Source organism: Ranitomeya variabilis, chromosome 7 (genome assembly GCF_051348905.1).
Source record: "Ranitomeya variabilis isolate aRanVar5 chromosome 7, aRanVar5.hap1, whole genome shotgun sequence".
Taxonomy (NCBI): Eukaryota; Metazoa; Chordata; class Amphibia; order Anura; family Dendrobatidae; genus Ranitomeya; species Ranitomeya variabilis.
Genome location: NC_135238.1, coordinates 88,134,193 through 88,159,568, shown reverse-complemented (window position 1 = coordinate 88,159,568; position 25,376 = coordinate 88,134,193). Strand labels below are relative to the sequence as shown.

Here is a 25,376-nt window from a genome sequence, read left to right as displayed (position 1 = left end):
TAACCTGTTAAATGCCGCTGTCAAATGCTGACAGCAGCATTTATCCGGAGCTTCCGGCCGCGGCCGGAAATGAGCGCATCGCCGACCCCTGTCACATGATCGGGGGTCGGCGATGCGTCAGGATGTTAACCATAGAGGTCCTTGAGACCTCTATGGTTACTGATACCGGCCTGCTGTGAGTGCCCCCATGTGGTCGGCGCTCATAGCACACCTGCATTTCAGCTACATAGCAGCGATCTGATGATCGCTGCTATGTAGCAGGCAGCAGAGCCGATCAGGCTATGCCAGCTTCTAGCCTCCCATGGAGGCTATTAAAGCATGGCAAAAGTAAAAAAAAAAATGTTTTTAAAAATATGAAAAAAATAAAAAATATATAAAAGTTTAAATCTCCCCCCTTTCGCCCCATCCAAAATAAAACAATAAAAAAAAAATCAAACCTACACATATTTGGTATCACCGCTTTCAGAATCTCCCGATCTATCAATAAAAAAAAAACATTAACCTGATCGCTAAACAGTGTAGCAAGAAAAAAATTAGAAACGCCAGAATTACATTTTTTTGGTTACCGCGACATTGCATTAAAATGCAATAACGGGCGATCAAAAGAATGTATCTGCACAAAAGTGGTATCTTTAAAAATGTCAGCTTGGCACGCAAAAAATAAGCCTTCACCCGACCTCAGATCACGAAAAATGGAGACGCTACGGGTATCGGAAAATGGCGCATTATTTTTTTTTTTTTAGCAAAGTTTTGAATTTTTTTTCACCACTTAGATAAAAAATAACCTAGACATGTTAGATGTCTATGAACTCGTAATGACCTGGAGAATCATAATGGCAGGTCAGTTTTAGCATTTAGTGAACCTAGCAAAAAAGCCAATCAAAAAACAAGCGTGGGATTGCACTTTTTTTTGCAATTTCACCACACTTGGAATTTTTTTCCCGTTTTCTAGTACAAGGCATGGTAAAACCAATGGTGTCGTTCAAAAGTACAACTCGTCCCACAAAAAATAAGCCCTCACATGGCCAAATTGACGGAGAAATAAAAAAGTTATGTCATTTCAGCCAGGTTTGTTTTACTGTGAAACGCAGCCACATGTCAGATACAGGAAAGATATAGATCTTGGTACTGTGTTAGCCAGTAGATAGAACAATATTTAGAATAGAGAGTCCTCATTGGTTGATACCTTTTAATGGCTAACTGAAAAGATGGTGATGAAGAGACCTGAGTAGTCCCGAAAGCTTGCAATTTGTTACCATCTTTTCCATTAGCCATTAAAAGGTATCAACCACTGAGGACTCTAAAATCTAAATATTTTGCCACATGTCAGAGTAAGGGATCCAAGGGTTAATGTTTCTCCTTGCGGCTAGTGACATGTCAAGCCTGATATGCCAAGGTGAAGAGACTTTTAAGCCTCAATGCTCCTCTGGGAAATACAGTATGCAAATTATATCTTCAGAGAAGAAGAGGACAAGAACTCAAGTGACGCCTATAGGAAATGTATATATACATATATATACGCCACTCACCCCCCCCAAACCAGATCTCACACTTTGCACTGATGAGGGGCAGTACCCCGAAACACAGTGTCTGCAAATTGAGATTCTGGTTTTGGCTTTTACCCTAAGTCATGTGACAAGGCTCGTTAAAGGATCGACATTGACTTTTAGGATTGCTACTTCATATAGGTGGCACTAGAGTTCTAGTCGTCTTCCTCTCTGAGGAAGCAATTTGCATGTCAGAGTAAAGCATACCTTGTGTCGCTCAGGTCACTAGTCCAAAAGTCCAGTTATTGGCAGATTCTCCCACCATGCTCCTCATGCATGGTGTGACAGGCGAGCGGGGCAAGGAGAAGCCACCGGTGACCATCCTTTTGATCTAGTCATGAGAGCATCATGGTCCCTGGTTGGTTCTTAAATGTCTATTTTCTCTAAAACACTGCAGCATTTCATAGTAATGGGTGATCCGGATATTGGAAGCACACACGCAAGGAGAATGGCGGTATGTAATCCACAGTGCCAGACAATGGCGCCGGTATGCACACACAACATGTGTCTAACGGAAATGAGGTAGGACGCTGAACAATTAAATCATATGAGTAGGAAACTATTTAAGGGGATTCACTTTCGTCCGTCGTCTCACCTTACCATAGTCCATACCCAAAATCAGGTGCACTGGACACATAGGAACCACCTCTGGCTTCAAAATAGAATATCCCACAATTTATATCTATATGTTCCCCTGATGAGTCTCCCTGATGGGAGAGGAAACGCGTAGGGAAGTTCACCTAGTTTGTGGTGGGTACAATTATTGAGCCTGACTTGGGGACTGCCCTTGTCAGGGCAGGAGCAATACAGGGGCACGACCGGGGTAGGATAGTGAACATTTCCCTTCCCCTGCGTACATTTAAAGGTCCTGCTATGAGAAAAAGCAACTGATTTGGTGAGATAAAACCATTTTTTTACTCAGCACTGGTATTATGAGCACTGTTTGCACTTTATCACATTTATCGTCCATGAAACGGTTTTTATATTATTACCATTAAAGGTTATGTTTTATATTAGATGTAGGAGATTCCCTTGGCTATCTTGATTGTTTATATTAGAGGAGTCTCTGGGGTATCTGTACCCGATACACCCTAGAGTTTTTGGTTTTGCTTTTGCAGCATTTCATAGTAAGTCATACCAGCTGTCCTGAGGGAGGCAGTGCCAGATACCCATGGTTCAGGCATTAAGAATCACCTGTCAGGTAATTTTAGCATTCTACAAAACATTATTATTATTATTAATTCATTTCTATTTATTGTTTAATAAATTAATTATAAAAGTGCTACGAGTAAGTAAAATATTGGCTATTGTTTCTTCCCTATAATCAGACGTGTGCAGTGGGGCGCAATCACAAGCGCACTATGCTCCCAAATAACACGAATCAATCATAGTTTGCTCGTCGCTGATGGAAAAGCCTATCTGCCAGCTACAAGTATTGAGATGTATGGAGGAATGAGCCGTTGTGAGATTACAATTCTCCAAATTTTTATTTTAATTTGCTTTCTAAACCAAATAGCCCTCCAGTAACAGTATGCATGATTCACAAGATGTATTTTTCTGTGATTCTACGGTTCGCAAAAAGCAAAATGTATTATGTAATTACATACGAGTTCCTGCAAAAAGTAATGGTGTCTGAATTCTCTCTTATGGCACATATTACTTCTCATTGTTGTGAAATTAGTAAAATATACTTTCTCCACAGCATTTTTGATATATGAAATATTCTAATTTGTGTAGGGTGGCAAAGGTCGTGGCTCCTAAAAAAGTGAAGCTGAACCAAGCAGAAGGTGAACTGAAGATTGCTATGGATAGTTTGAGGAAGAAGCAAGCGGCTTTGAAGGAGGTTCAAGACAAATTGGCCAAACTTGAGGAGAAACTTGAAGAGAACAAACAAAGAAAAGCTGATCTGGAGAACCAGGTTTGTATTAATAATGTCATATACTAACGCACCTAACTTTAGAAATGCAAAATGCCTAAGTACATGTGCTTGATTATCCAATATGGCTGAGGCAACCATACATATGAAATAACTGGTGGCTAAATGAGAGGCTTTTTAGCAAATGCTCTTTAAACATGTAGAGGAAAGAAATAAAGAAGCTCACCGTGCCAATATTGTACAGTATACACCGGAAAGTTGATGAATGGGTGCCGATTCCTGCTGGTGAAGCTCAGCTATTGTAGAAAAAAACAGAAGCAAATAATGCGGCACTCACCGGATTGCTGTGCGACCATTGTCCTTTATTGTACCATCAAGGGTTCAGACAAGGTTTATAGATCGGGCAGGTGTGTACTGGCATGCAGGGAACACAAATGGACAACGGTCGTTTCGCGTGCTTGACGCTTCAGTGGGTCCAGGTGGTCCATTCAGTAAAGACCATAAAAGGGAGAAAATTTAAGAAAGCCAAAATGATGTTTTTTTGGTCGCTGTAATACCAAAGTAATGCTGTAACAAGCGATCAATATGTCATATCTATCAATAAAAACATCATCGTGCTGCACAAAAAACAAGCCATTACACAGCTCTATCGACTGAAAGACAAAAAACATTATTGGCCTTGGAAAATGGCGACACAACCCTAGAAATTTTTTTAAACGTCTTTTTTTTTCACCACTCAAATAATAAAAAAAACGTAATATGTTTGGTAACGCTATAACCATACTGATGAGCAGAATAAAACTGTAGGGATAGTTTTACCAAAAAAGTATGCTGTAAAAAGAATTCCCAAAAAACAATGTCAAACTTGCAGGTTTTTTTCAGAATTTCACCACACTTGGATTTTTTTTCCATTTTCTAGTATACTGTATGGTAGAATGAATGATGTTACTCAAAAGTATAATTCATAATGCAAAAAAAAGCCCTTATATGTTTATGTGGACAGAAATATAAAAAAGTAATGGCTCTAGGAAGAAGGGGAGGAAAAATAAATATGCAGACATGGAAATTGGCCCCGTTGGGAAGGGTTAAAGCTCCTGAGACTGGACTGGTCTTGATGGACCAATCACAGTGGAGGTAATTAGCATCCATACGGAAATAAAAGTAAAGTAGTTTTACTAGACATAGAAATTACTTTCTGGACTACCAAGAACTTGACAGGGACACTGCATTGTGGCTTTAACACCTTCCTGTTGTAGGATGTAAAAGAAATAGAAAAAATGTATAATTTCAAACCAAATCCCCCCAGACCTTCCATTTCCAAGTTTGAAAAAAAGGCAAAGAGAAAAATCATATTTGGTGTCACTGCATTCAGCCTAAGAGACGTATTCATATAAGATATGTATGGACCCATCAGCTTTGAGACCACCTTGTCCTTGGTTGATGGACATGCATGAATTGGCCAAAGTATGTGCTGAGCGTCTCATTTTTTTCCTAGTATTCAGAAGCCATATTGTTATTCACATTTCATATATTCCACATTGCTGAATAGGAGGATTTGTGGGTTATGATCCGCGCTGCCAGCTCATCCAAATCAGACTCAATGTACAATTCAACAGTGGTTTATTCTACGCGTTTCGGAGTGCACATGACTCCTTCCTCAGGAAAATACCACAAGGGGGCTCAAAAGGCTATCAAAACCATGCAAAAATCCCGCCATCACACAGCTCCATTGACAGAAAAGTGAAAAAGTTCTAAGTATCAAAAAATGGAGCAAAAAGTTGCCTAGTGATATTTTGCTGCACAAAGAACACTGGAAAACAAACCCTCAAAATCAATGGTGGAATTGCAATTTTTTCACCATGTTGACGTACCTAAGTTTTCTAGTATGCTGTATGATATGTATAACATGAATGGTGTCATTCAAAACGACAACTCATTCCGCAAAATATTAATGTTCATACGCCTTTGCCGATGAAAAAAGAATTAAGTTATAACTCTTGGAATAGGGGAGGAAATATGAAAACACAAAAATAAAAAATGGCTGTGGTAAGAAGGAGTTAAAGGGAATCTGTCAGCTGTTTTTCGTATGTAATCTGAAGACAGCAGGATATAGGGGCTGAGACACAGATGTTCATTTATAATAAAGGTTTTATTAGCAGGAGACTATCACTGTCTGGACTACAGCTCATGCAATCAACCACCTGCTAGACTGACTGAGCCCTATTCAGCTCACTGTCAATAAACAATGTACATACAGAGCCTCGTATTTGGCTGAGGCAGTTTTCTGAGCTCTGCTACATGCTGCACCCAGTAATTTAAGTGATACATCTCTGGAATCAGGGTCTCTGTCTCTACATCAGGCTGTTGTCAGATGAGGTAGCAAAAATCTGCTGACAGATTTCCTTTAAATGGTACTGGAGGTGGTTTCGGTGGCGTGGAGAACCTTACAGGACCCCTTTACTCACTTGTCTAAAAATCCTTTGCACTGTTTTATGTAACAACCAATATAACTGTTAATTCTAGATTAAAAGTGTTGTATCAGGATCCTGTCAGCACCGGCAAACTGCCACGGCTGAGCAGGGTGACTCACCCACACTGCGGGAGAGCCCGGGATCAGATGCCTGTTATGGTTCCCAATGGCAGGGGAACATCAGAAACATAGAAAAACGGACAAGCTCTCGGGTGATGGAAACTAGAGCTGACCGCGATGCTAAACCTATACACACAACTAATAGTAGCCAGGGAACGTGCCTACGTTTTCGCTAGACGTCTCGCACCAGCCGGAGGACTAACTACCCCTAATAGATGAAACACAGTCCTGGCTTGCCTCCAGGGGAAAATTCCCCACAGGAGATAGTAGCCCCCCACATATAATAACGGTGAGTTAAGGTGAAAAGACAAACGTAGTATGAAAACAGATTTAGCACAGCGAGGCCCATTAACTAGATAGCAGAAGGATACAATAGTGGACTTCGCAGTCAGCTACAAAACCCTATCAAAAACCATCCTGAAATTACCTTAAACTCATGTGCCAACTCATGGCACCGGAGTGGCAATTTCAGCCCACAAGAGCTTCCAGCTGCAGAGAATCACATAACTGCAAACTGGACAAAACATACAAAAATAGACTAAGGACATAAATGTCCAACTTAGCTGGTCAGCAGACTGGGAGCAGGTACATGCAACAGAAAGACTCTGGTTACATTGATGGCCGGCATTGGAATGACTGAGGAACAAGGCTAAATAGGAAACTCCCACATCCTGATAGAAACAGGTGAAAAGCTCACAAGACACCAGTACCACAAGCGACCACTGGGGGAGCCAAATAACCGAATCACAACAGTACCCCCTCCTTAAGGAGGGGGCACCGAACCCTCACAAGAACCACCAGGGCGATCTGGATGAGCCCTATGAAAGGCACGGACCAAATCAGAGGCATGAACATCTGAAGCTGAAACCCAAGAATTATCCTCCTGACTGTAGCCCTTCCACTTAACCAGATATTGAAGTCTCCGTCTGGAAACACGGGAGTCCAAGATTTTCTCCACCACGTACTCCAATTCACCCTCAACCAGCACAGGAGCAGGAGGCTCAACAGAAGGCACAACTGGCACCTCATACCTCCGCAATAACGACCGATGGAAAACATTATGGATAGCAAAGGATGCTGGGAGGTCCAAACGAAAAGACACAGGGTTAAGAATTTCCAAAATCCTATAAGGACCGATGAACCGAGGCTTAAACTTAGGAGAAGAGACCCTCATAGGGACAAAACGGGAAGACAACCACACCAAGTCCCCAACACGAAGACGAGGACCAACACGACGATGGCAATTAGCAAAATGCTGAGTCCTCTCCTGGGACAACTTTAAATTGTCCACCACCTGACCCCAAATACGATGCAATCTGTCCACCATAGTATCCACTCCAGGACAATCCGAAGATTCCACCTGACCAGATGAAAAACGAGGATGGAACCCCGAATTGCAAAAGAAAGGGGAAACCAAAGTGGCAGAACTGGCCCGATTATTAAGGGCAAACTCTGCCAACGGCAAAAAGGTGACCCAGTCATCCTGATCAGCAGACACAAAACACCTCAAATAAGTCTCCAAGGTCTGATTAGTACGCTCCGTCTGGCCATTCGTCTGAGGATGAAATGCAGACGAAAAAGACAAATCAATGCCCATCCTGGCACAAAACGCCCGCCAAAATCTGGACACAAACTGAGATCCCCTGTCAGAAACTATATTCTCCGGGATACCATGCAACCGAACCACATTCTGAAAAAACAGAGGCACCAACTCAGATGAGGAAGGCAACTTGGGCAAAGGTACCAAATGAACCATCTTAGAAAAACGGTCACACACCACCCAGATGACAGCCATTTTCTGAGAAACAGGGAGATCAGAAATAAAATCCATAGAGATGTGTGTCCAAGGCCTCTTAGGAATAGGCAAGGACAACAACAATCCACTAGCCCGAGAACAACAAGGCTTGGCCCGAGCACAAACATCACAAGACTGCACAAAAGTACGCACGTCCCGAGACAGGGAAGGCCACCAGAAGGACTTAGCCACCAAATCCCTGGTACCAAAAATTCCCGGATGACCTGCCAACGCAGAAGAATGAACCTCCGAGATGACTCTACTGGTCCACTCATCCGGCACAAACAATCTACCAGGCGGACAACGATCAGGCCGATCCGCCTGAAACTCTTGTAAAGCACGTCGCAGGTCAGGGGAGACAGCAGACAATATCACCCCATCCTTAAGGATACCCGTAGGTTTGGAATCACCAGGGAAATCAGGTTCAAAACTCCTAGAAAGGGCATCAGCCTTCACATTTTTAGAACCTGGCAGATACGAGACCACAAAATTAAACCGAGAGAAAAACAACGACCAGCGCGCCTGTCTAGGATTCAGACGTCTGGCCGACTCAAGATAAATCAAATTCTTGTGATCAGTCAAGACCACCACCCGATGTCTAGCACCCTCAAGCCAATGACGCCACTCCTCGAATGCCCATTTCATCGCCAAAAGCTCCCGATTACCAACATCATAGTTTCGCTCGGCGGGCGAAAACTTTCGAGAAAAGAACGCACAAGGTCTCATCACTGAACCATCTGAACTTTTCTGTGACAAAACCGCCCCCGCTCCAATCTCGGAAGCATCAACCTCCACCTGAAAAGGAAGTGAAACATCAGGCTGGCGCAACACAGGGGCAGAAGAAAAGCGGCGCTTAAGCTCTCGAAAGGCCTCCAGAGCAGCAGGAGACCAATCGGCAACATCAGCACCTTTTTTAGTCAAATCAGTCAAAGGCTTGACCACGCTAGAAAAACCAGTTATGAATCGACGATAAAAATTAGCAAAGCCCAAAAATTTCTGAAGGCTCTTAAGAGAAGTCGGCTGCGTCCAGTCACAAATTGCCCGAACCTTAACAGGATCCATCTCAATAGAAGAAGGGGAAAAAATGTACCCCAGAAAAGAAATCTTCTGAACCCCAAAAACACACTTTGCACCCTTTACAAACAGAGAATTGGTCCGCAAAACCTGAAAAACCCTCCTAACCTGTTGAACATGAGACTCCCAGTCATCCGAAAAGATCAAAACATCATCCAGATACACAACCATGAATTTATCCAGATATTCACGGAAAATATTGTGCATAAAAGACTGAAAGACCGAAGGGGCATTTGACAAACCAAAAGGCATTACCAAATACTCAAAATGGCCCTCGGGCGTATTAAATGCGGTTTTCCACTCATCCCCCTGCTTAATTCGCACCAAATTATACGCACTGCGAAGATCAATCTTAGAGAACCACTTAGCTCCCTTAATGCGAGCAAATAAATCTGTCAGCAATGGCAAAGGATACTGATATTTGACTGTGATCTTATTTAAGAGTCTATAATCAATACAATGTCTCAAAGAACCATCTCTTTTGGCTACAAAAAAGAACCCTGCTCCTAAAGGAGACGAAGAAGGACGAATATGTCCTTTTTCCAAGGACTCCCTAATATACTCTCGCATAGCAGCATGTTCAGGTACAGACAGATTGAATAAACGACCCTTAGGAAATTTACTGCCAGGAATCAAATCTATGGCGCAATCACAATCTCTGTGAGGGGGAAGAGAATTAAGAGTAGACTCCTCAAAAACATCACAATAATCAGACAAAAAAGCCGGGATCTCAGAGGGAATAGATGAAGCAATGGAAACCAAAGGTGCGCCCCCATGATTTCCCTGACATCCCCAGCTTAGTACAGACATTGTTTTCCAGTCAAGGACCGGGTTATGGGTTTGCAACCATGGCAATCCCAGCACTAATACATCATGTAGATTAAACAACACAAGGAAGCGAATCACCTCCTGATGGTCTGGAGTCATACGCATAGTCACTTGTGTCCAGTATTGTGGTTTATTACTAGCCAATGGTGTAGAATCAATACCCTTTAAAGGTATAGGGACTTCCAGAGGCTCTAGATCAAACCCACAGCGCCTGGCAAAGGACCAATCCATAAGGCTCAAAGCGGCACCAGAATCCACATAAGCATCCGCGACAATAGAAGATAACGAACAAATTAAAGTCACAGACAAAATAAACTTGGACTGCAAAGTGCCAATAGCAGAGGATTTAGCAACTTTGTTTGTTCGTTTTGAGCATGCTGATATAACATGAGTTGAATTCCCACAATAGAAGCACAACTTATTTTTGCGCCTATAATTCTGTCGTTCGCTTCTGGACAGAAAACTATCACATTGCATACTCTCTGGTACCCTCTCAGAAGACACCGCCAAATGGTGCACAGGTTTGCGTTCCCGTAAACGCCGATCAATCTGAATAGCCATTGTCATGGACTCATTCAGACCCGTAGGCGTAAGAAACCCCACCATGACGTCTTTTACGATATCAGAGAGACCTTCTCTGAAATTTGCCGCCAGAGCGCACTCATTCCACCGAGTAAGCACAGACCATTTTCGAAATTTTTGGCAATATATTTCGGCTTCATCTTGCCCCTGAGAGAGGGCTATCAAGGCCTTTTCAGCCTGTATCTCTAAATTAGGTTCCTCATAAAGCAACCCTAAGGCCAGAAAAAACGCATCCACATTGAGCAACGCAGGATCCCCTGGCGCCAATGAAAATGCCCAATTTTGAGGGTCACCCCGCAATAATGAAATCACTATTTTAACCTGCTGTGCAGGATCTCCAGCAGAGTGAGATCTCAGAGAAAGAAACAATTTACAATTGTATTTAAAATTCAGAAAACAAGATCGATCTCCGGAGAAAAACTCTGGTAAAGGAATTTTAGGTTCAGACCGAGGAGCATGTATAACAAAATCTTGTATATTCTGAACTTTAGCAGCAAGATTATTCAAATTTGTAGCCAGACTCTGGAGATCCATATTTCAACAGATAAAATCTGAGCCATTCAGGGGTTAAGAGGAGAGGAAAGCAGGAGACTGCAATTAGAGCTGGAGTGCAACTTCAGAGAAAAAAAAAAAAAAAAAAATTCCACACAGTTCCTTTTTCTCTCCTGCTTCAGCCCATAGATTAAACATGTAGGCCGGCCATACTGTTATGGTTCCCAATGGCAGGGGAACATCAGAAACATAGAAAAACGGACAAGCTCTCGGGTGATGGAAACTAGAGCTGACCGCGATGCTAAACCTATACACACAACTAATAGTAGCCAGCGAACGTGCCTACGTTTTCGCTAGACGTCTCACACCAGCCGGAGGACTAACTACCCCTAATAGATGAAACACAGTCCTGGCTTGCCTCCAGAGGAAAATTCCCCACAGGAGATAGTAGCCCCCCACATATAATAACGGTGAGTTAAGGTGAAAAGACAAACGTAGTATGAAAACAGATTTAGCACAGCGAGGCCCACTAACTAGATAGCAGAAGGATACAATAGTGGACTTCGCAGTCAGCTACAAAACCCTATCAAAAACCATCCTGAAATTACCTTAAACTCATGTGCCAACTCATGGCACCGGAGTGGCAATTTCAGCCCACAAGAGCTTCCAGCTGCAGAGAATCACATAACTGCAAACTGGACAAAACATACAAAAATAGACTAAGGACAGAAATGTCCAACTTAGCTGGTCAGCAGACTGGGAGCAGGTACATGCAACAGAAAGACTCTGGTTACATTGATGGCCGGCATTGGAATGACTGAGGAACAAGGCTAAATAGGAAACTCCCACATCCTGATAGAAACAGGTGAAAAGCTCACAAGACACCAGTACCACAAGCGACCACTGGGGGAGCCAAATAACCGAATCACAACAGATGCCGCGGGGAAAGCTCAGGCAGACAGGACCTGAGCAGCGTGGCGAGAGGGGACGCTGAGGATAGCAGGAAGTAGAAGGACCTGTGATCATGTGACCACAGGGGGCGGGGCTTAGCATTGTGCTGCTAGAATTGAGTGCAGACCCTGGAGTAGAGGAGGGGGAACTCAGGTCGTACAAACGGGGTCATACACGGAGAGGGCGGCGCGGTACAGGAGGGGCGAGCAGAGAAAAGTCAAAACGTAGGCAAGGAGTCATACACTGAGATAGCAGCGTAGTACAGGAGGGACAGGCAGAACTCAACGGGGATAGAACCAGATCAGAACCAGACAAGCATAAAGTAGTCCAGGCACAAAAGGATCACACACACTCGGCCAAGGGTCAAAGTATAAGTGACGAGGAATGACCCCACAATGAGGCTATAAGAAGCCTCCCAGAATCCCTGAGTGAGGCCGTCCAGATTAACCTCTGAACTACCTAATCCCCAAACTAAGCAGATCATGTCAGGTTGTTCCCTTTTAGTAAATGAATGTTCCAGGCTGCAGGTTATTATAAAAAACAAACCGTTCTGTACTCACTGTCCCTGGGTCTGCCGGTGAGCTTAGGGGGTTCTGTCTACACTTGCTGAGTCTCTGAGCTCACTGATTGGCTGCCGCCCTGTCCACGTGATGTCAGCGCCGCAGCCAATGCCACATACTGGGAGCGCGGCGGACCCTTACCGGTGGACCTTGGGAAGGTGTGTGCAGCGAGGTTTGTCTCTTTATAATAACTTGCACCCAGGGACATTCATTTAATGACAGGGAACAATCTGTTTAATTCAGGGTCATAGGTAACACAATATGTGTACAGACTGAACACAGCCTGTAAAGAGAAGAAAAGCAGTCATGTCATTTTAATTTTTATTCTCAAAGTACACAGTATGGCCTATAATTATTTGATAAGAGATTATTATTATCAGATACAATGTTGTCTACGCACTTTGTTCTGTGCACAAAAGCTTTTGCGGCACAAAGCTGATACAATTTGCTTACCAGTGTTACCATGTAATGTAACAAGAATTTCCGCTCACCTGACATCATTTCTGATTTGTTTGTAAATCTCTAAAAATGGCAGTAGGAGCCAAGCAATGGCCGCTGAGATAATGTAAGGTGACTGCTTTCCTTAATATAGTTACGCTTTCAGATACGAACTGTTCTGGGATGATGATGATATAATAACTCTGTCTCTTCTAAATCACCATTTTTGGCCTTCGTGTAAAACGTGATTAGCATTTTCCATCTTATGCTAAGCACAGTATAATGTGTTGACAGCACCACATAAATCTGGGGGCTGAAGCTCACAAATTTGTCGGCATCAATTATATGCCTTTGTACAGAAGGATTGATGAGCTGCAATAAAATGGAATATTTATCTGTGTCACCGGTTTGTGTTTTCCTAACAGCTAGTTTTTATACTTTTGGCATTAACGGTCTTTTTCTGCTTTTGTATTATTTCATACTGGAATATAAATTTATTATATTTTAAACATTATAATTTTGCTGTAATTTAGATTTTAATATTGTCTTAAAAAACACTTTTTGGAGCCTCTATCATATAGTCCTAAGACTTTGTTAATTAAGAAAAAAATGTGTTGCATCTACTAATCTGAATTAGATGTTGTTTTCTTCCTTACATTTTCTTACCTAAACCTGGATTTGTCGTAAAAAGCAGTAACTCTTAGGGTATGTGCACACGTCAGGATTTCTTGCAGAAATTTCCTGAGGAAAACCGGAAATTTTTTGCAAGAAATCCGCATTTTTTTTTTTGCGTTTTTTCCCCGTTTTTTTTTAGCATTTTGCAAGCGAAATTAGCTTGCAGAATGCTAAAGTTTTCCAAGCGATCTGTAGCATCGCTTGGAAAACTGACTGACAGGTTTGTCACACTTGTCAAACATAGTTTTTGACAAGTGTGACCAACTTTTTACTATAGATGCTGCTTATGCAGCATCTATAGTAAAAGATAGAATGTTTAAAAATAATAAAAAAAATTAAAAAAATGGTTATACTCACCTGCAGACAGCCGATCTCAGCGGCGTCCGTTCCTATAGATGGTGTGTGTGTGCAGGACCTTCGATGACGTCGCGGTCACGTGAGCGGTCACATGAGCGGTCACGCGACCAATCACAAGACCACGACGTCATCGCAGGTCCTTCACACACACCAGCTATAGGAACCGAAGCGGCAGCATGCACAGCTGAGAGGCGGGAAGACTCCGGGGGCCATCGAAGGTGAGTATATGACTATTTTTTATTTTAATTCTTTTTTTTTTTACCAATTATATGGTGCCCAGTCCGTGGAGGAGAGTCTCCTCTCCTCCACCCTGGGTACCAACCGCACATGATCTGCTTACTTCCCGTATGGTGGGCATAGCCACATGCGGAAAGTAAGCAGATCAATGCATTCCTAGGTGTGCGGAATCCCCGCAATTCCGCAAATTGAATGAACATGTTGCTTTTTTTTTCGCTATGCGATTTTGTCGCGGAAAAAAATGCAGCATTTGCACAAGAAATGCGGAATACACTGTAAATAATAGGAGGCATATGTTAGCTTTTTTTTGCGTTTTTATTACGTTTTTATAGCGAAAAAACGCGACAAAAACGCAAAATATACTGAACGTGTGCACATGGCCTTACAGTCAGTAATTATGGCCAATGTTTGTTTGACAAGAAACATGGATTCCTTCTTCAGCCTCACAGTTGCTGTATTTCTGTGACTCCTCAAAACTGCTAGGCGGTGCTATCTATATACACGACCATTAGAATTAATTACCACCAATATATAATAACGTGCCACACTGACCATAACAATATTTATAAATTACTTTATTCATAATATGATTCATTAAACTAAATTAAAATCCAGATGGTGGGGAGAACCACAAAGGACGGATTCCACAAAGCCACAGACTTACAAAAGAAAATTACAATACAAAAAGATTAAATATATTAAGGGTATAAAAATACCCAATATATAAAAAAATGTAAGTGCCAAATAGAAAAAGAGATGGGAATACTAAATAGAGCGACAGTCCTGGGGCATAGAAGTAATAGAAGAGGCAATCGCCCTAGAATTTAGACATGATTCACCCACCAAACCTGACAAGTGTTGACTGGTCATTAAAGTCAAAAGATAATGATATAGGTTTAGATCAATAGGAGAGGTACATGTCACAAAACAGAACAAAAACAAAAAATCAAAACAAACATTGCGTAGAAAGTCCAGAAAAAAATACATGGGCACAAAAGAAAAAATGTAACTGTGAAGGACTCAAACTAATATGGTCCCAAAATCAAAAGTGACCTTTTGTGGGCCAAATTAGAACATATAAAGGATGTCCCATAAGCCGAAAAAGTGACGTTTGCAATTATGCACACATAGCTAAAGTAAAAAAAGATAATGAAAGTAGAAAAAAAATATAATAATAATAGTATGACACTCCCATATATATAGCCAGTTAGGACTCCAAAAGATACTGAATAGCAGTATACATTACCTCAAATTATTTAAACTCCGAATTGAGATGAAGGAGCCATGATTTCAACATGACAATGCCAGACCACATGTTGCTTGTGCTGATATGAGCATCCTATGTGACCTAAACGCGGTACCATGACCTGCAGTGTCTCCAGACTTGTCTCCTATCTGGGACATCATTGGTCAGCAATTGCAAAGGGAGCTGGCAGCAGTGGATCTTGATGATTTGCCCAACTGCACTCAGTGAGGCAGAACATTTCTCAGACAGCCATTAATAACCTAATTGATAGCAGCCAAGGTGTGTAAGTGCAGGGATTTCTGCACATGGCGCTCAAACTCATTACTGAATGAATCGAGATGTTTTACAAATGTCGTTTCCTCTTTTTATTCATTTGCATATCATTTACATGTCTATCGATCCTGTGATTTCCATACTTCCAAGCCTTTTCCTTATTGGTTGTTGCAATTTCCATGTTTAGGGGTTTCTAGAGTATAATCATGGTGGTGCTCTGTGTAAAAGCTTAGCTTCAATATACTCCAAAAACAGAAGGAAGGCGCGATGCAGGTACTCGCCAGAGTCAGGAAGTAGTTTACGTAATACCTTCCATACATCCCAAACAGTTGGTGGCAATGAAGCCTTTCTCCACACCGTTTCTTCTATAACACTACAGCATTTTTGAGTAACGTTTACCTATAATGGGGAGAGGGGGAAGGTTGGGGCTGCAGTATCCCACTGATCGGAACACTATAGAAATAAATTGGAACAAAGTCAACTTTTTGCTGAAAACAATTGTAGGCATAGTTTTTACAGCTCCAACAGCTTAGTAACATAAAATAGAAAGTCATTATTACATGGTACCACTATGTACATTAGTTATATCCTGTCATTACCAGGTCGATCTGTGCAGCAAAAAACTGGATCGAGCAGAACAATTAATTGGAGGATTAGGTGGAGAAAAAACAAGATGGAGTCAAACTGCGATAGAACTTGGAATGCTTTACATTAACCTCACGGGAGATATCCTCATATCTTCGGGAATCGTGGCTTATCAAGGAGCATTCACATCAAGTTACCGACAGGTACCGCCCTCATGTTTCTTTTTACCTTTACAACTGAAATTGGTTTTCATCTCTGCTTTTCATTCTGAGGCCTCACACCTTTCCCAGTACGGAATCAGAAGAAGCCATTTTTTCTTTTTCATCATTTGTGTGTATCCATTCTTCATGGCCGGCATTATATGTTATCCCTGCTGATGAGTTGTTGTCATGATGAAAAAGTGCAGATTTACTGCAGAGTGTCACCAAACGTCTTTCTCGCAGAGATGGACTCGCTGTGGATTCCAATTAAAACTCCACAACGTCTTTGTATCATTTTCGACAAACAGTGTTTAGCACATTGCCGCATTCTTCAGATGAGCCATCATAGTGGCAGAAGATCCTGACCAGATCTGATGTTCTGTTGTCTTGGAGAACACATTCCCGTAGCAATTATGTCTGTTGTGTAACAGTGGTGACTTTGATATTTACCACTCTATATTTTCCTATCATGTACACAGTATTAGTTACTATATATAATATCATTTATTATGGTGCAAAACTACAGCTTTCAATCAAAAAAGGGAAAAATGGAAAAATAAGATATGATAAAAGCCAACAGAATTCTTTACTGTTATTTTTTCCCTTATAATGATGAGCACGTAGAGGGTGGTTTGAATTAGGTCTCATGTTACATAACCAAATATGACATCTATGTTTATGGTCCAAATTAGAAAAGTCTTTGGGGCAGAACTGTACATATGTACACCTTCAAGTTCACACGGAGGTTCCCAACAAATAGAAAAATTGGGGCATTGGATGGTGTAGAGGCTCTGTCTGTCCCGGTATGGCTCCGGGCCTCGGGGGACCATTGGATGGAGTCTGTACACATCGCATTGCCATGTGCCTGATGTCTATTGCTCCACCAGGAAGAAAGAAGAACCGGTATTTCTATTGAGCTGGTCCGCTTTCTACTTTTAGCCTGACATTTACATCAGATGTGTTTCTTCGGCAGTTTGCGGCGATTTCCTTTAGATGTCACTGTCGGTCCAGACTGCGGAGAACATGTTACTCATGGATGAATATAGCTCCGGAGTTTTAATTCTGGCTCATTTTTTGATCTGTGTGTAGTCCACTGATCTTCTGTGTACCTCAGCAGAATAAGCCAAAGTGAAGAGATTTATTAGATAAGATCTGGTGTTCAGGAATAGCAGCACTGTTATCTTGTCATAGATATGCAGGCATTGATGTATATTTGTGTAACTATAAAAAAAACTCCGGTGGTAATTATTTCATTATTTCAGAAAACTTCTGTAGTTAAACTCAATTAAATTGCTCATCAGTCACAGAGTTTACACTTTGCGCATAATCAAATGTGTTTGTACAAATGCAATTTCTTTTCATTGATGAAGACAATGTTTGCAGACCTTGTACCATTCTCCGGGAATAGACATGTGGCTGCATGAAGCATGTATGGATTCTGTGCTCCTGAAAATGAGGGAATCTAATCTGATGGTTTAAAGACTAGATATTTTATATTTCATTGCATTGCAATCACTTTTACTAATAAAATTCCATTGGAATTGTCAGGCTAGTATTGCAGTAAGTGGTGCGGGACTCTTTAGTTGAATTATCTCTGGAGTAGATCCTTTTATTCACCTCCTCTACATGGTATAACACGTGTTGGACGCCATATTGTACCATGTTATAGAACTGTAAGTTCTGTATTTGCACTGCTGATGCACCTCTGCTTTAGGGATCAGAAATAATGCTCACTCTCTACAGTACAGATATTTCCTGAGAATCAATATGCACAGGTTATGGCCCCGATTCTCCACACAGGTGATTTTCTCACCAGTCTTGATGAGTGGGCTTGGCGGACTCAGATGCTCCTGGTTCATTAAGAGATGCACGCCTTTTCATGAATCAGGAGTGTCTAACCAGTGACGTACACCTCCGCGCACCCCACCAGGAATTTTACTCCAGTCACTAAGATTTCTGGTGTAGGAAATGCAGTCGCTCATCATGAATTAGACAAGCTGTGGCTTCACATCCCGCCATGGACCTGTCCTGTCTTATTTTGACCAAGCTGGGAGAAACCTGCCTTAAAAGCCCCAATATTTTTGCGCAACTTAAAGTTGTGCAAATATTTTGCAGCTTTTCAAAGCAATTATGCCAGAATTCTGTTGAAAATACTTTGATTGGGGTCTAAATGTTTCAGTTTTCATTGACTTCTAATAAGAAAAAATACAGTTTCAATGATATCAAAAGAAATACAAATCATCCACATTTTAAAACGATGGCTGAGCTGCCATAAAAATGGCATAAATTGGCAACGTTCATATTTCAGTGAGTGGCAGTCTTGTTATGTTATCCTATTGTTGGAAAACACCTTTTAAACTTATGTTTAAAAGCATTTACTTTAATCAGACGTTGATGGCCAATAATTAGGATAGGACCCGTTGAAGCGCTTGTCGCGCGAAACAGCCGTCATCCGTCTCCTCTTCCCCGCATTCCTGTGAACACCTGCCGTTCCTTTGGACTTTGTCTTAACCTCATAATGGTATCATAAAGGACTTCAGAGCCCGCCGTGCTGTCACAAGCCCCACAGCCCAATAAACAGCTGATCACCAAGGGTGCTGGGATTCAAACCCACAACAAACTAATATTATTTGCCCCCCCCACTCAGAAAACTAAGAATTTACAAAGACTGTTCACAAATTAAAGAAGTAGATACGAATCATTTCATTCTGAGAGATCAATTTATATGATTTTTCTTTGACCATTCCAAATTAAAACCTGTAAATTTTAACACTGGGCTTGATTTATATCTTAAAAACCCATAACAAATAATATTTGCACCAGCCGACTCAGGTTAGATAGGTTCTTCTCATGACGATCGCATTACGATGGATTCTTTTAGAAGCCACCCAATGTTTATTGGGTTAAACATTTTCACTCATTCATTCACTCTGTCTGTGAAAAATCATACAGTCATATAAAAGTTATATAAGAATCCTGAAACTTGGTCAGCTGGAAATGTGATAACCAAATATTTTTTGAAAGAAGGTAAAGGCAAATATTAAGAGTGTGATTCATCAAGTGTTTACACCAGAAAACCGGTGTAAAACTATTTGTATACTCCCTAAATTTTTACAAATTTTGGCGTTTTCACACCAGTTTCAAGAGCTCCACAAAAATGGATGGAACTGGGGAAGGAAAGTGACGGCTGTAGCTACACCTGTCTGTTAAATGCATGGAAAGTGGCGGCGTTTATTACACCAAAAATGTCTCTGACTGGAGTAACACGTCTGGTGAGGCACACAGAGGTGCATGTCTCTTGTAATATACTCCAAATTCATTAACTAGCATGCTCCTCTTAATGAAGCACTACTCCCATCAAAGTTTTTATCCTCTTAATATCTTGCAATCATAATATTATATAGCAATGTGCACTTACAATTGCTCAATTTGTCTTTCTACCCAGTTAATTCTTCTGTCTTCTATGCTCTATGTAGAAGCAGGAAGTCTCTTTTACCTGTAAAAATCATTCCCCTCTTCAATTCTTCACCAAGCTGTTTCATGCCTCCCCCCTGCCAGGGACTTTTGCAGTGACTCATGACTCATGCAGGGAAAATTGACCTCCTGTTTCTATATAGAGCTTAGAAGGATTCAGCTAGTCAGTTTTTATTCAAATAATGTCATAGACCTAATGGAAAAGAGAAGAATTAGCTGGGTAGAAGGACAAAATGGGCAATTATAAGTACACAGGGCTATATCATATGATTGTAATATATTAAGAGGATAACATTTTGATGGGAGGAGGAGTGCTTTTTTAATGAATTTGCCACATTTTATTCCAACACACCCCTCATTAAGACTGGTGGTGAAATAGCAGTCTCAATTGAATCAATTCAATTGTTGAATGAACAAAGGGTTCTATGCAGCGTCAGCATATAACATGGTAGCATATGTAAAAAAGTGACAAACTGCACCATGCTGCACGGAGTGAGGAGTATTACCATTTTCCTGACTGGCTGCTAACTGTTACATTTTTATTTATTAAAATTTTGTCTGCCCTAACTTTGAATGTCGAGGGACTTAATCTTTTGGTAGATTGGAACATGATCTGTATTCTCCTATTCAGCTGAACAAAAATAACTAAATAAATAAAATAATACATAAATAAGAAAAGGTCCAATCGTAAAGAGAGTGCTTCTTCTAAGATCATTATAAGAGAGAATTGCTGCTTATGCTAGCGGCTCAAAATGATTAGCTTCACCATAGGTATCACCAAATAAGCTCCCCTTACTCCTGCAGGAGCACAATGACTGTAGATTGGGTTCAGGTTTTGTACTTTTAACTGCAACCAAATAGGCATCATTAGCTGCGTAATACAAGATTTCTTTTGGATAAGATATGGATAATTAAAAACCAAGGAGAACATAAAGAATAATCAGTTACCTTATAATTAAACATTAAATTAATTTATCCCAGTTGGTGCCATAATCACATTACGTCCATGTCTGTAGTGATTACAGTGTTATCTTTTTTGGATTATGAATATATAAATTACAATTCCCTTGATTTCCCCTTTACAGTCACCTCGAGAGATTGTACCAGTCTTATTATATTATCCTTTAACTGTAAGATCGGTGTTTTACAAGGCGTAATTACCGTATCTACCCAGAGATAGAATTACCTGTGTTTTCTAAAATCGTACTTATGAAAACGTGTGATTACAGCAAACCAGTTTTTAAAGCGTCTCCTTATATACAGTAAATTGTATGAATTGACTGTATTTTTCTGGTCTGATTCTATTCCTATACTCAACGAAGAAGCATTGATAGTAATGAGTCCACTGATAATTTTAATGGCTTCAATCTGGTTACATATGTTATGCTATGTAGACAGCCCACTTTTAAAATAGACCCATGGAGCTGGTCACTGTACCTGTGACAGCTAATCTCCCTCATCTCCATAGTCATCATGATCTGTCCATTAAAGAAGCCCTTCTATGAAGAAATCTGTGCATAGGTGTATATAATGTAGTAAGAGGGTATTATTATACTCGCCTCCCGCCAACGTCTCCGGGATCCAGCGCCGCTCTGCTCCTCTTCTCAGTGATGTCACCACACTTCACTCTCCGGGTCACTGTGCCGCATGCGTGAGCCGGAAGTCTCTATAACATTTGTGACTTATGTAGCCTCATAGACTTACATTGGAAAAGTCACTTCTAGGTCCCAGAGAGGGCAGTGTCTGCAGAGGGGTGACGTCACTGAGAAGTGAAGAATGGTGCTGGACTCTGGAGAGCGGCGGGAGGTGAGTATACAAATACTCTCACATTACACTACATGCACATATACACAGATTTAATTAAAAAAAACTTCATGGGGGCCTTCTTTAAATTACACATGATGCATCTGCCAGATTGGGAAACACTCTTTGCAGAACTTCTCTACTCGGCTTCACAGGTGTTTTCTCACTCTTTTCCAAATTGTATAAAACATGTTAAACTGCCTTGTTAAAAAAGTCACGTTTAAGGCTGCCGTCACACTAGCAGTATTTGGTCAGTATTTTACATCAGTATTTGTAAGCCAAAACCAGGAGTGGAACAATTAGAGGAAAAGTATAATAGAAACACGTCACCACTTCTGCATTTATCACCCACTCCTGGTTTTGGCTTACAAATACTGATGTAAAATACTGACCAAATACTGCTAGTGTGACGGCAGCCTAAAGCAAACTATGCACACAGATACAGATCAGTTTTAGGATATTTTTCCATCTAGTTGCTCAGGCAACATTGATCATTTCATTTCTGTACTGCCAATACCAGGCAGGTAACACTGAGGGCACGACACTTTCTGGTAACATAAGGCCGCCGTTGCGCACTGAGTGAGCGGCACCAGGCTCTGGTGTCACCAAGGTTCCCAGATTGGTGAGCTTAGCTTGTGCGTATTGCCTTACCTTCAGCTATTTGTGTGATTAGCAAATATCCTTGCGGCATGACAAGTGTTTTCTACATTTTATTTTTTACTTACACTGGTAAATTTGCCTTTGAGATTAACATTTATTTTTGTTTCTCGCGGTTGACACTTGATCTTGCAGATGCAAACTAAAGACTGGAGCTTATTGTGCAAGCAACGGAATATACCCAGTTCTGAAGATTACTCTCTCACCAGCAGCTTAGGCGAACCTGTGAAAATCCGAGCTTGGAACATCGCAGGTTTACCTTCGGACAGCTTCTCTGTTGACAATGGAATTATCATTTCGTAAGTTATTCTTTATCATCATAGTTATTAAGGTTGAAGGAAGACTTTAAGTCCATCTAGTTCAACCCATAGCCTAACCTAACATGCCCTAACATGTTTTATGCTGTTACAGTGGGTTCAAACAATTGTTAATACATAGCTACACAATCTACTGACCTGGAAACACAAGTATATTTATTTAACATTTTTTCCCTCTAAATGCATTTGTAATTTAGGTGATAAATGTGTGTGTGAACGCTCTGTGAGATCTTCTGCGCATGTTGAAGAGTTCTTTATTTCCCTCAGCAGGTACAAGTTATAGCTCCATTCGAAAGGAATACCTTGTATTGGATGCAATCTTGTGGACTGTTGCTGTTACTCTAGAAGTAAAATAATTTGGTAGCTCTACAAAAAGTCATTGTTCCTGATTTGTCAAAGCTTTTACACCTGGCATAAAAAGCTTTGGAGAGTTGCACAATTTTGGAATAGCGTGCGGCTGTGCTAAAATTTTGCAACTTTTGCCATTCTCACTTCATTTTTGCCCAGTTCCGACGAAGTGGGTGAAGATGGGTTGGGTCAAGGGCATGGTTATTCCGCTCGTCGGTTTCATGATGAGCGTCGGCGTTCCTTACTCCACAAATCTTATTCCTGTTCCCGACTGGAGTGAGATTTTCAGTGAAGCACACACACACACAGAGGTGCATGGTACTCATCAGATTATGCACCCTCTAAATAAATAAGGAGTGTCTGACTCCAGCACACCCCCTGATCAAAACCGGTGTCCTTGTCAAGACTGGCGTGATCAAAGCCCGTTTAGATGAATCGATTCCTTTGTGTAGCCTAGGACAGAGGTGTCAAACTGCATTCCTCGAGGGCCGCCAAAAGGTCATGTTTTCAGGATTTCCTTGTATTGCACAGGTGATAATTTAATCACCTGCACAGAATGATTCCAGCACCTTGTGGAATGCTAAGGAAATCCTGAAAACATGACCTGTTGGTGGCCCTCGAGGAATGCAGTTTGACACCTCTGGCCTAGGATACCTTAACTTAACAAAAAATATTTGTCGGTTTGACTAATGGCCCATCAGAATTAGATGCATTTGGGCTTTTGAATAATGCTTTAAAAATATACTATACACTATTGGATTACCAAGTTTTAGTCAAATCACTCTTGCATATGGGAATATAAAACTGTTAGTTGGGTTTTCTGTTCTGAACAATGCCATTTCTGTCTGTGGGTTTTGCGTAGAATAAAACTGATTGCTCGTCGAAACTACAGTATGATCCACTGTTATCGGTGAGAGCCTGCTACATCAATAACCGGCACTGCACAGCTCCCAGTGATATCAAAGCATTAATTCATTTCTTTCAGAGCTAATAGTTTTCCTATAAGGATTTAGCTGATTGCATGTGATGGAGATTTTTTTCCCCAGTAGAACAACAGGCCTTTGGAAGCAACATAAAGGGATCTCCGAACCAGAAAACCCCTTTCACACACACCATTTTTTTTAAAACATATCTAAAAACATCCTGAAAATCTCTTATTTTCCATAACCATTTTTGTGACATTTTTTGTTTGCAAAGATTTTAAACAAGTTTTACTTTCCGGTGTGTTTTTTTTTTTAAACCTATTGAGAAGCATATAGGGAAAAACACTTAAGAAAAACAGCTCAGGAGACTGCTGTGTTTGGGGAAATGCTCAACTTTATCAAACCAAATGTATTGTAAATAATCTTCTTTTGTAACATTCAAAATGTGAACCTCAGCTAATAACCCATTCTTGGCAGGAAATAAATAGGACTGCTAATTTTCATATTAATGCAAATGAGCTTCTTCCTAGTGCTAACGAGAGAGACTAGGAAATTAATCAAGCAATAAACCCAGATGCAGACACAGACATGTATCAGATCCACCACATATTGAGCACGGAGGATTTGGCGCTGGCCAGTAATAATATCCCTGTCACTATTAACCTTCTGAAACAAGTTAATGCACTTTCTTTTAGTGACCACAGTCACACAAATAGATATTCAAATCATGAAACAAACAGCAATTATAATTTTTCATTTCTTTTGTGATTGCATAATTATACAAGTACTGAGTGCAGTTTGTCTACTGCACGTCCTTTATATGTTGACTTTTATCGCATCCTTTTGTGATATGGACTCAAAAAATATGAATGGAAGGGAATGCTATAAACTGGTTAGTTGTCATCATTCATGTTGAGGGATCAGTTTATGTCAGTGGTGATGATAACGTCAAACATATGAACACTTCTATCTTCAGCCATGAGCCAAATATGACACACCGGAAAGATTCTGCACATAAAAGTCACAACATACTAAAGTGGAGAACATTGGAGGGCGTCTTATAAAATGTAATTTGCATGCTGTAGATAAAAAACTGCAGGTTTGAGGGAACTTAAAGGGAATCTGAAAGCAGAATTTAATCTCCAAACTATTTATATCCACATGTAGCTCTTTCAAAGACTTGTCCAGCAAAACCTTGACCTAGACCAGTGATCTTCACATTCAACTCTGAGAATGGGTTGTGAGCCACATCCAGTGCCCTCCCCCAAATAGTGACATCCAGCTCCTGCCTCACTCAAAGCTCCCATTATCATAGCCAAAGCTTCCCCACATAAATCACACCACGACAATATAATTGCATCTACGGGTTCCCACCTTACCCTCATTTGGTTTTGTTGCAGAGTCAACCTCCTGCTCTATCTGGTGGTACCATGCTATGTCCACCTAAGCACTTACTTAGTTTATCTCTCCAACTGCTTGGCCAGTATACAGCTCTGGCAAAAATTAAGAGACCACCACATCAAAACCATGTAATGGCAGCCCAATCTC

The 25,376-nt window shown here is 41.0% G+C and overlaps 1 protein-coding gene across 2 annotated transcripts in view; it reads left to right on the top strand.

Annotated features, from left to right (window-relative positions):
• Positions 1–25,376, top strand: part of DNAH7 (dynein axonemal heavy chain 7) — a 564,416-nt gene that overhangs the window by 362,218 nt on the left and 176,822 nt on the right. For both annotated transcript variants that reach the window (XM_077275383.1, XM_077275384.1), the window contains exons 44-46: positions 3,285–3,465; positions 16,124–16,309; positions 22,376–22,539. In XM_077275383.1, the coding sequence (XP_077131498.1) occupies positions 3,285–3,465; positions 16,124–16,309; positions 22,376–22,539 (531 nt within the window). The remainder of the gene's footprint in view (positions 1–3,284; positions 3,466–16,123; positions 16,310–22,375; positions 22,540–25,376) is intronic.